At 31.7% G+C, this 11610-nt stretch overlaps 1 protein-coding gene across 1 annotated transcript; it reads left to right on the top strand.

Annotated features, from left to right (window-relative positions):
- The first annotated feature begins 1281 nt into the window (after window positions 1-1281).
- Window positions 1282-3386, top strand: LOC112419250 (zinc finger MYM-type protein 1-like). The gene is made up of 2 exons (XM_024776451.2): window positions 1282-2689; window positions 2773-3386. Exons 1-2 carry the CDS (start codon window positions 1282-1284, stop codon window positions 3384-3386), a joined length of 2022 nt encoding a protein of 673 aa, XP_024632219.2.
- Window positions 3387-11610: the final 8224 nt, after the last annotated feature.

Below are 11610 nucleotides of genomic sequence, written 5' to 3'. Positions count from 1 at the left end.
AGTGTGCTCTATTTGTTCATGCCCCCTCCTCGACAACACCGACTATCTAAAAAGAAATTAATTATGATGTACATAACTCATCTGTATATCTTTCATAAAAAAAAAAAAAAAAAAAAACTCATCTATATATATGATAAAAGATTTAGTTCTTGGAGAGTTGGTATTGTTCAAACGTATCCATATAAATATGGGAAAAGATAGGTAGACCGCTCTCTTGTGTACATCATCTGTAATCAGGGACGGATCTCTATTGAGACCCCCAGGTGCCGTGGCATCCCTTAGTAAAAAAAAAAATTTGTATGCTGAAAACTACTATCGTACCCCTGGATTCACACTTGTTTTTGTCTGTCTCTCTCTCGGTACCCCCTCTCCTCCCCATCCTCACATATCAAAACGCATTCTTCTCACCTCTCAAGCTCTCACGGTCTCCCCACTCTTCACCTTCGGCGATGCGACGAACGACGATGTGGAGGCAGCAGAGCACGGTGCTCCTCTGAACTCTCATACACCTCACTTCAGTTTGTTGTTTTTTTTATTTTCAGTTCAGGTTTGTTATGTTATAATTTCATTCATTCGATTTGATTCCTTTTCACTTCAGTTTGCTTGAAGCCTTGAACCCTAGAAATAAAAAATTGGGGGAAACTTAATCCTTGATATTCTATGTTGTTTGATTCAATTCTATTATGTTCCTATGCTGCTGATTCAATTCAATTCTATTTTTAGAACTTAGGACATAGTGGCTTAATTCATATTTTGAACAAGACATGAATATGTACTGTACTGATTATTACTCTTTGTTTTGTGTTCTTTGATAATGTTTTTTTTTTTTAATTACATGCTCAAGTCATTGTTCATATTCACCATTTCTAGTTTGATTTTGTTACTTGTAATTTATGTGTGAATTGTGCATTTTGTAGGAGTATGAGGAAAGTCAGACATAAGAAACTTGAAGCATTTTATACAAGAATACTTCCTGTCCCTGAGGAAGATGCAAATTGTATAACTTCAACATCAAATCTCGAACAGAGCCCTTCCGGTGATCAAACAGTTCAACCGGACGAGCAGCCTTGCAAGATTCAAAGAGTCATTGTAGAGAACTTTGATGTCAATCGTTTAGAACATGACCCCGGGAAGCGCCTCCAAATTTGGGAATATCCGGTGAATCAAAGAGATGAAGTTCGTAGAGCTTATCTTAATTGATGTCCTTATCAATGGGTAGCTGAAAAATATCCTCTTAATGAAGATAAGCATCCAAGACGATTTCAAGCATCTTGGTTCAAAATGTTCCCTTCATGGCTAGAGTACTCTCCAACAAATGATGCTGCTTATTGTTTGCTTTGTTACTTGTCTACTGAAAAACCAAATGGGAATCCTACAGCTGACGTCTTTACTAGAAAAGGATTTAAAGCATGGAGAAAAATCAATTCTGGAAAGTGTTGTGTTTTTCTTAAACATATTGGAGAGAGTCCTTGTTCATCTCACAATAATGCAGTGAAAGCTTCTCAAGACTTGTTCAATCAATCTATGAACATCAGATTTGCACTTAATGAGCAAAGTTCCGAGCAAATCCTCCATAATAGACTTCGTCTCAGGTGCTCTATTGATTCAGTTTGTTGCCTCACTTTTCAAGCTTGTGCTTTTAGAGGCCATGACGAAAAACCTAGTTCAAAAAATAGAGGTAACTTTCTTGAAATGGTTAAACTGTTAGCATCATACAATGATGAACTTGCTAAAGTAGTGCTAGAGAATGCTCCATATAACGGAAAGTATACATCTCATGCAGTTCAAAAGGAACTTTTGCAAATCATGTCTTGTAAAGTGAAACACTACATTCGGGAAGAGATTGGAGATTCTAAATTTTGCATAATTGTTGACAAATCGTGTGATGAATCTCTTAGGGAGCAAATGGCTATTATTTTGAGGTTTGTGGATAAACATGGTTGCATACAAGAACGATTTTTTGAGCTTGTGCATGTAGATGACACCATGGCTATCACACTTAAAAAAGAAGTTTGTGATGTTCTTTCTATGCATGGTCTTAATGTTTCAGATATCCGCAGGCAAGGGTATGATGGTGCTAGTAATACGAGGGGAGAATGGAATGGATTGCAAGCATTATTTCTTAAAGATTGTCCTTATGATTATTACATTCATTGTTTTGCACATAGACTACAACTTGCTTTGGTTGCTGCGTCTAGAGAAGTTTTCGCTATTCATGATTTTTTTTCTCACTTGACTTTCATTGTCAATGTTGCATGTTCCTCTACTAAGCGTAATGATGAATTGCAAAAGGCCATATCAGCTGAGATTATTAATTTGCTAGAGATTGGTGAAATTGAGAGTGGTAAAGGACAAAATCAGAAAAGCAATCATAAACGAACTGGAGATACTCGTTGGAGCTCAAATTTTGGTTCTATTTGTAGTATGATAAATCTGCATAATCCAACTTGTGTAGTTCTTCAAGAAATTAGGAAGACTGGATCAAGTTATACTACGCGTGGGGATGCTAATGTTGCTTATAAACTTTTGAAATCATTTGAGTTCACATTGATTTTGCACATCATGAAAGAGATTATGGGAATTACAGATCGTCTTTGTCAAGCTTTGCAACAGAAATCCAAAGATATACTTAATGCTATGCAATTAGTCAGCTATACAAAAACATTAATTCAGAAGTTGAGAGATGATGGTCGGGTGATTTGTTGAAAAATGTAATATTATTTTGTGAAAAACACGACATTTATTCCCCTGATTGTAATGCTGTTTACATAGAGCGTGAAGGTCGCGCTCGTCATCAAATGGATCACATCACAGTGGGTCAGCATTTTAGAGTGAATCTCTTTTGTGTTACAATTGATCAACAATTGCAGGAATTGAATCACAGGTTTTGTCCGGAAACAATGGAGCTTTTAATTCTAAGCAATAGTTTGGTTCCTAAGGATGTTTACAAAGCATTTGATATAGATAATATATGTGCTCTTGTACATAAATTTTATCCATTAGATTTCGGTGAGCAAGACAAAAAAAGTTTGAGATATCATCTTCATTACTTCCATCTTGATGTTGTTAGTCATCCAGGTTTGAATAAGTTGTCAACTATGTCTGAATTGTGTGAAGCTCTCAAAACGACAGGGAAGGCGGATACACATTACTTGGTTGATCGTTTAATCCGCCTTATCTTAACTCTTCTGGTTTCTACAGCTACTACAGAAAGATCATTTTCAACAATGAAGTTAATCAAGACAAGATTGCGTAACAAGATGGAGGATGAATTTCTTGCTGACGGTATGATGCTTTATATTGAAAAAGAAATAGTTGACCAATTTAGTACTGATTCAATTATTGACGAGTTCAAGTCTAAAAAAGACCGAACCGTTAAATTTTAAATTGAGGTAAATGTCTCCTATGTTTATATATATGTACCAGTCTCGTGCGATTGTTTTTCTATTATGCACGTGGCAAGCATCTGACTCGTTTTGATCCTCTAAGTTTAAGATATGTTATCTCTCTAGTTGGTATATAGTATATTTGGAGCTTTAGTCTCGTGTTTGAGCTATTGCGGTGATATTTTTTGGATGAAATTTATATAACTTTTATGAATTTCAATTATAATATTTAGTTCATATTTACCGCTCCCCCCAATATTTTCGGCAAGATCCGCCAGTGTCTGTAACAACTTCTTGGTTACTTGATTCTTTTACAATTCTCATTTATAACTAAGTGTGTTCTATTTGCGTATCATTTTCCGCAACGCTATATTTAGAATAGTATCCATATATTATCATCTGAGTTATCCCCCAATACAAATCCAAACACAATATATATATATATATATATATATATATATATATTAATAAATAAATATGTATGTGTGTATATATATAGATATATTTGATAATTGTAATTATTTTAAATGATTAATTTAACTAATTAGATACTACAAAAATGTTTCCTTAAAAAAAAAAAAGATACTACAAAAATGTTAATGTTCAGCATTGAAGAAGCCAAACACAAGAGTGTTAATCAAAATATATCATATTTAATAATGCACACAGAGTGTTCATGCGAAAAGCACCAACTCGCGCGTGCGTGCGTGTGCGCGCACTCACACTATAGGAATTAGGTACAATCAAATGTATGATGTATGATTAAAACGATCAATACAGTTGTACCCACATTCGTACCTGCAAAAATTATGAGAGTAGATCTCTGGAATGACAAATAAATTAATCAAATGTGATTTGATGAAGAATATATTAATAAAAAGGTGTACGGATTGAAGTCAAATGTTTTTAAAGGAACCAATAGTTATAATTGATTGGCGTGTCTGTAAGAGTCTCGTGTAAGAATTTAAGTCCCTGTTTAAGTGACTTAATATGAAACCATGTGATTTCTCATGGTTTTATTAGCATGTACTATCTTTTTTGATAGAAATAAGCCAATCAAAACAATTAAATGAGGTAAATATTTATGTTGAGAGATCAAATGAATCAGAGATTCAAATTCCACATTAGATACACATAATCCAATCACATTCATCACACAATTACAATTCATTCATAAACAATCTCACATCACCATGAACATGATCATAAACTAACATGATCATAAACAAAGGCACCACACAGAAATAATTATATATCTCACATCACCATGAACATGATCATAAACAATCTTTTCAATAATCTCATATTTTCATCTCTTTTAATCAAAATCTAACATGTCTTTCTCAACATCACAAAAACATATAAACATAATAAAATAAAATACCAATATCATTCCGCATCACATCATACACAACTATCATATAAAACTCAATTAAAATAATCACTCTTATAAAATATTAGACTTTACCATGTAAATAAATATTTTAATTGTTTTCTTCTTTTCAAAAGACAAGAATTGCTACCCCTGTTTAATAACAAAGTACTAGCACTTAGTAAGAACTTATGGGAAAAAGCCCTTACCTCGAACGCTTCCTTCCTAAATCACGATTAAATTCTCAGTTACGGTACTGCCCAAAAGTTAGTCCAATCAAAATGGTGAACGAAGACGCAGTCGCAATTCTACGGTGGCAGGTCTAAACAAAACGAAAATAACTTCAATAAAACAATAACTCTAGGATTAGAGATTTGGAGCATGGAAGGAAACAAGATAAATAGGACCTAGAGTACCTTAGGCTTCCATGAATTTTAAGAAGGTGGTTGCTGGATGGATCCTCAAAATAATATGGATGAAGAAGGGATTGTATTCATATGTCAAAGAAAAGAGGGGACGTGCATGTACCAAAAATGGGAAAGGACCATTCTCCTATTCAAATTATAGTATGGGGTTAAGGCAACAAGGTGGAATTGTTGTTGATGATTCCTTGAAGACCAGAGATGCATGGTAATGGAATAACAACATTGAAGAGCTTTCCTTGATAATGTTTGTAAAATTAAAACGTGCAGGAAGAGAGGAGAAAGTAATTATTTTCCTTAAATGAAAGGGAGAAAAATCAGATTTTGTTTGGAATCATTAAAGAAGGATTATGGAGACCAAACCGTGACATGTAAATCAAATTATGAGAGAGGGAATATGGCGTGTTATACTGTTATATATATGTGTTTAGAGACATCGGAAAATTGAGAGATAGTGATGTGTGAACTATCTTTACGTTGAAACATACCAGGGGAGAGAGTAATGGAAATAAAGGAGTAGTGGAAATCATAGATACCGAAGAAAATAAGGAATAGGTTATTCTAAAGAAAAATAAGGAAAATCAAGTTTATAGGGGTTAGTCACTGTGTGATATAGCTTAAATCATGGTATACATAACTAACCACTAACTAGACCCGTTCAATTTGACCAAGTATTACTCATTATACCACGGCATCAACGTGCAATAAAAGACATATATGAAAGTATTACTTAATGAATAATAATAAGCTTAAAATAAATTATTAAACAAATAATTGACCAATTAATAAAAATATTAAAATTGATAGTCAAAATATAGGGTGTTACACTTTGCGGCTCCGCTGAGTGTTATGGTAAGTAAACTTTTCTATACTAATTTTTATAAATTTTAATATTACAAATTTTTCATTAACTGTATGCATCAATATTTTGTAGATACATGTGGTTCATACACATAATATGAAGTCCAAGCAATAGACTCTATTACTCTCCCTTATCGGAAGTTCAGTGATATGGGTTCATGCTCAACAACATTAGCATCTATAGTATTTATTTAATTTAATTAATAAAAAATTATTATAATAATTCTTTATACATTTATTTGTTAAATGTTTAATTTTTTTCCTGGTTCCCAATATGATTGGATTCACGTTGGGGGGGCCATTCAGATTGGTTTTTACTTTACTATTCTCGGTATGGGCAGACGGTAGCAACTACAAATGAGGTATGATATAATTAACATTTAATGCTATATTATGTATAATTAATCTTTTATCTTTTAACATATTGAGTTTGAGACTACTGTGGTTAGGTCAGATTCAAATGAGGTATATATTTCCTATTTTTATGGATTTGAACTTTGAAGAATAAGATGATCATGATGATGAAGAAGATGAATATACAAAAAATTATGTTTATTATTTTTTCTAGATTTATTTTAATAAGAATGAAATTAATTAAGAAGAAAATTATTATTTTTTATATTTTTTTTAGATTAATTTTTTTTTCAGAACAATGGAGGAGAATAAAGAAGATGAATAGTTGTGGGAAGTTCTGAAGTGCGGAGCCGGCAGGAGATGATGAGATTACCGAGGAGGATAATGCGGCTCATATGGAAAAGTGTATTGGATAGATACATGGAACATATAACTGAAAGGACATAGTTTTTTTTTTGTTTGAAAATTCGGTATTCGGTCCAAGAATCGACTAATTCGAGGGGAACAATTCCACCGTTCACTTTCGGGGACACCGTTTAAAGCCAGAGCAAACTCTGTATGGACTTAGCCCACCGAAATTGGTACTAGAGGGAAACGAACCTGAGACCTCTGGAGGAGCAAACTCCAAGATCTCAAGCCAACCCAAATGGGTTTAACTAAAAGGACATAGTATCATTTAGGTTTGACAATATTTGCTTTAATTTATGAAAAGTCTATTTAATTTATTAAAAAACAATTGCAGGCTACCCTACAATTTGGATTTAGATTATGGTGCACTCTCTCAACTTCATCACCTTGGAGATCCATTTGTTGAAGAATTCTGCTCTTCTCTTAACACAAAACACTCGCGGCTAACGAAATTGATAATTATATTTCTATGTGAATTAAGTGACTTAAGTCACTCTAAAACAAAAAACCATTCACATCTTCTTCTTCATCTCTGCCTTCGTCTTGACTTTATGCACATGTATTGGACTTTATGCACATGCCTTTCCAACTCTATAATAATACTCTTTTGCCTTCCTTGGACGTAAAAGTCAAACACCATCAGTAGTGAAAAAGTTAAATGAGAATTACTAGATTCTTCATTATTATTTGGTAAGGAGCTGTATAGCAACTTAGATCTTGTACCTTCCTTTTAAATTCTGGTATTGATTAGAAGCAGAGGAAAATAATATAATTATGGTATAGAGATTAACATTAGTGTGAGTTAACTTACGCAATGTTTTATATTTGTATGATTTAAGTCACGCTGTGTGCGTTAACTAACACAGAATTTTACACATGCGTTAGTTAACTAATGTAGGGATATTTTGATCAGTTTGGTTGGGTGGGAGTAATGGGAGAAGAGCAGGATTCTTTGTTGAAAGCAATTATGGTGCCCACTCCTGGAAGTTTGAAGTTGGTATTTTCAATTGGTTTGCCAAATTGTACCCCCAACCATCCCACACATGCACGGTATGAACACTCGGTAGTATGCATTATTAAATATAAAATATTTTGATTAACACTCTTATATTTGTAACTTTTTCTTGCACTGAAGCCTGAAGGTAGTCATGTGATTTTTCTTTCAAGAGGACATTAACATTTATGTTAGTATCTAATTAGTTTAATTAAGGGAAAATAAAATTAACCCCTCCTAAGAGTTTAAAAAATGCAGTAACCTCTCTCAACTAACCATCTGGTTAAGTTAAGAAAACACCCGTCAAAATAGCAATCTGTAGATATATAGCCAATTAAGTCTGAAAACATTAATTCAAATTATTTAACGATGGATACAAATAGTTTTGCGGTGAGAGTGTGTTCCTCTTCAAATTTTTTTTTTTTATTTACACTAGAAAGCTAGTATAACATATCTCTTCCTATTTTTGTTTTCTTTTTCTTTTTCTTGCTATTCATTCCCAATTTTATCTTCTTTAAACTCCGGTAATCAATATCAATTTTCACTCAAAAAAGAAAATCAAATTTAAGGTCCCTTTAAACCCCTTTTTCCAAACATAAAATCAAAATTAAAACTGAATTGACTTGTAGTTAATCATGCTCATCAACTAAGTATGTTTTTGATATGTTTTAGTATTTTTTTTTTTGTGTGTAAATTGGCTTGTACGCTTCAAATGCAAGGTGAAGCTTTGTTTTAGACTCATGGAAATTTAGAGCATATTGTGCTTGGTTTGTTATGGTAGAAGATGTTGGAGAGATAAATCACTTGAAAGGTCAAAGATTGTGAGAACGTGAACTTTATGTTTGTAATTTAACGGAAATATAACTTGTAATTTAACGGAAATATATAGAGAGTGATAATATTAGGGGATAACTAGAATGATCATTTTCCATATCCGATGTGATTTAGATTCGCAAATGGTTCAACCCATTTATTATTTTTAAATTGTTTTTCTTTATCACTATTTTTTTGAAAAAAAATTATTTTTCTTTATCACTTTATATTTCATTGATTATCAATCATTCAATTTGATTGTAATTGTATCAGTCGAACAAAGACCACAAAACAATCCCTATAAATTTATCTCAGTTGATAAGAACAATGTATAATATAATATATACAAGATCCGAAAATATTATAATTAAAGTTTTTATTTCCAATTTACCATGGAATTAAATTTTGATTTATTTTTTCAATTTTTCATATACCATGAGAAACATACTACTAATCTTTTTCATCAATTAAATGCAATCAACAAACGTTGAAGCAGTACACATATAACTTGATCGTCGAAGCACAGGTCCAATGAAAATGTGTGTTGGTCTGATGGAATCTAAATTATAGAGTTTTATAGATCACCGTTATTTGTCACAAGCAATGATTGACTAATACTATGGAGTAAATTTTGTGAAATTTTTTAGTTAAAAATGTGATTACAGTACTCATTCAATAATCTCACAATTTTATTTTTTGTGCCATCTAACGAAATTCTATTTTCTCATTAGTTTTGAGTTGCATAGAGTAAGGTCGTTTGTTACTTTGTTATGGGATTAGAAAACTTCCGATCTATATATAGTTAGTTAGAACTACCTTCACTTGAATGATGTTAGTGGATTGTGAGGCTTCCTATAATTTCATTCTTGTAAATTTTTTAGTTATTGGTTCAATTTATTAGTTCTACTTCAAACTATTTTGTTAAGATGACTCTATGTATAGAACCATTTTTAATATGTAATAAATCTTTGCATTCTTAAAAAAAAAAATGTAATACTTGTCTTCAAAGTCTATTATATGTTAGAAACGAATTAATAGTGTACTACACGGTGTTGGAAAAGAAGGAAAAAAATCACATAAGCATCTAAGATAAACACAATTAACTTCTTAATATAAATCCTTGGAAATCTTGATAGTCTTTTAATCTTGATAGTATTTTTATTAAATATTCATAAACACAATTAAAATCTTAAAAGTCATTCAAATCTTGCATAATCTTTTAAAATTCATTAGACTTTTTCATACAAAAATTTTCTTTTAAAATCCTAATCCAATACACCCCCTTAGATTTTTATAATATTGTTGGTAAATAAATAAAGATATTAAATGTCAATTTTTCTTTTAGGGATATTAAATATCAAAATTGTACATCACCAAATCTAAAACCGTCAACAAGGTGAATCAATCCTTAAAAAAAAAAAACAAGGTGAATCATTTTGCGTTGGAGGGAGTACCATGTTTTTGTAGTGATTGTTTAAAAAATCTTTTTGTTGACACTTGAGTAAAATATTACTTTATGGAGTATTGAGTATTTTTTTTTTTTTGAAAAAGCAAAAATGGTATATATTCACACTATCAAAGACGCCTCTTTAGCACAAGGTGTTCTAAAGAAGTATTAAGTATTTTCTTGATTGAAAATGAATGAAAACTTTTTTTTTTTTGGTTACAAAATGAATGAAAACTTGATATAAGCAATTGAAAACAATAGGAACCAAAAATATATACAATTATTAAGCCTGTATTTAATGCAAATTTGACCATGTTAGAGGTTAGGCATTCATCATCATTCATCACATACTACCACCATATCCTTGAATTGAATTGGAAAATGAAAATTGTTCACAAGCTCAAGTAATCGATCATCCCAATCATCGAGAAACTGAATTGAATGAATACGACAGCAAAATTAATGTCTTACTTTGGACTTATCTAGGTAGGTACTTGATTGTAGAAAACTAAAATAAGACCAAAAATCATTGATTGCATGCATAATGTACTTGTACTGCAAGGAAAGGAATGAATAGGCAAAGAGGGAGTTGTGCCTCTTACACATGAAAAACCTTCAATTTGGACATAAAAACAGCTAGCTCACACAATATGACACAATTCAACACCAGAACGGCAAAGAATGTGTGTGTACGTACGATTCAGCATGGCATTGGCATTGGCATTTTTAATTGAAATTTGTCACTAGATGCAATTCATCCATCATTCATCTCATACAAACAACAAACTATAGGGAAGGGTATCGTTTTGAAATGTTATGTGAATCTACCCTTGCCCCTACCTTCTTCTACATACCTTCCACATATCTTTTTGGAATGTAAAATTAAATTTCTTTCCAAATTGAAGAAAATTTTATTAATCCCAAGTATTTATACCCTTGTCTAAGACTTCTTTAGCCCATAGCTACTATGCGTATTTCCGATCGTAAATAGTAAAAATTCTTCCATATCTCAGTTTTATTGGACACTGGTACATGCTGACAATTTATTTTTATTTTTTTTAATAACTTAATTACGGAAAAAGAACTTGATTATAATTATTGAATGATAGGGCACTAGAGTGTTCGCCAAATATATAACCAGAAACTATATATCAATTGGAGACGCGATAAGAAACAATATTTCAATACAATTCATGATTGTTCTAAAAAAAAGACATTTTACTCCAAAATTAGAGGTGAATCCACTTATCATTCAATCATTTGTAATAAATCTGAATTTTAAATTAGCTTTGTATATATTAAACTTCTTTAAAAAACTCGATAAAAATCAACTAATTTGATTGATCTAATCTCACCAACCACTTGCGATAACCTCATTTAATATTAAATCAAAGTTTTATTCGGACTAACTTACTAAAGTCGACATCAGTTGATCAAACTTAACAATATTGTGATAACACTTTGAAGTTACAAATTTTAAACATTAATAGATTAACTCAAGTGGTTAAACTAAACTATAAGGTAAAAAAGATAAAAAAACTCCCCTAAACTAG

Source organism: Medicago truncatula, chromosome 2 (assembly GCF_003473485.1).
Source record: "Medicago truncatula cultivar Jemalong A17 chromosome 2, MtrunA17r5.0-ANR, whole genome shotgun sequence".
NCBI lineage: Eukaryota > Viridiplantae > Streptophyta > Magnoliopsida > Fabales > Fabaceae > Medicago > Medicago truncatula.
The sequence above is the reverse complement of the archived record's forward strand: the minus strand, read 5'-3'. Positions and strand labels throughout refer to the sequence as shown.

What these genes read in the sequence shown, in the direction of transcription:
- LOC112419250 (XM_024776451.2), top strand. Translation starts at nt 1,282, where the DNA reads ATGTTCCCTTCATGGCTAGAGTACTCTCCAACAAATGATGCTGCTTAT. An exon ending in TCAGAAGTTGAGAGATGATG is followed by an intron (nt 2,690 to 2,772) that starts GTCGGGTGATTT and finishes CTGTTTACATAG; the next exon opens with AGCGTGAAGGTCGCGCTCGT.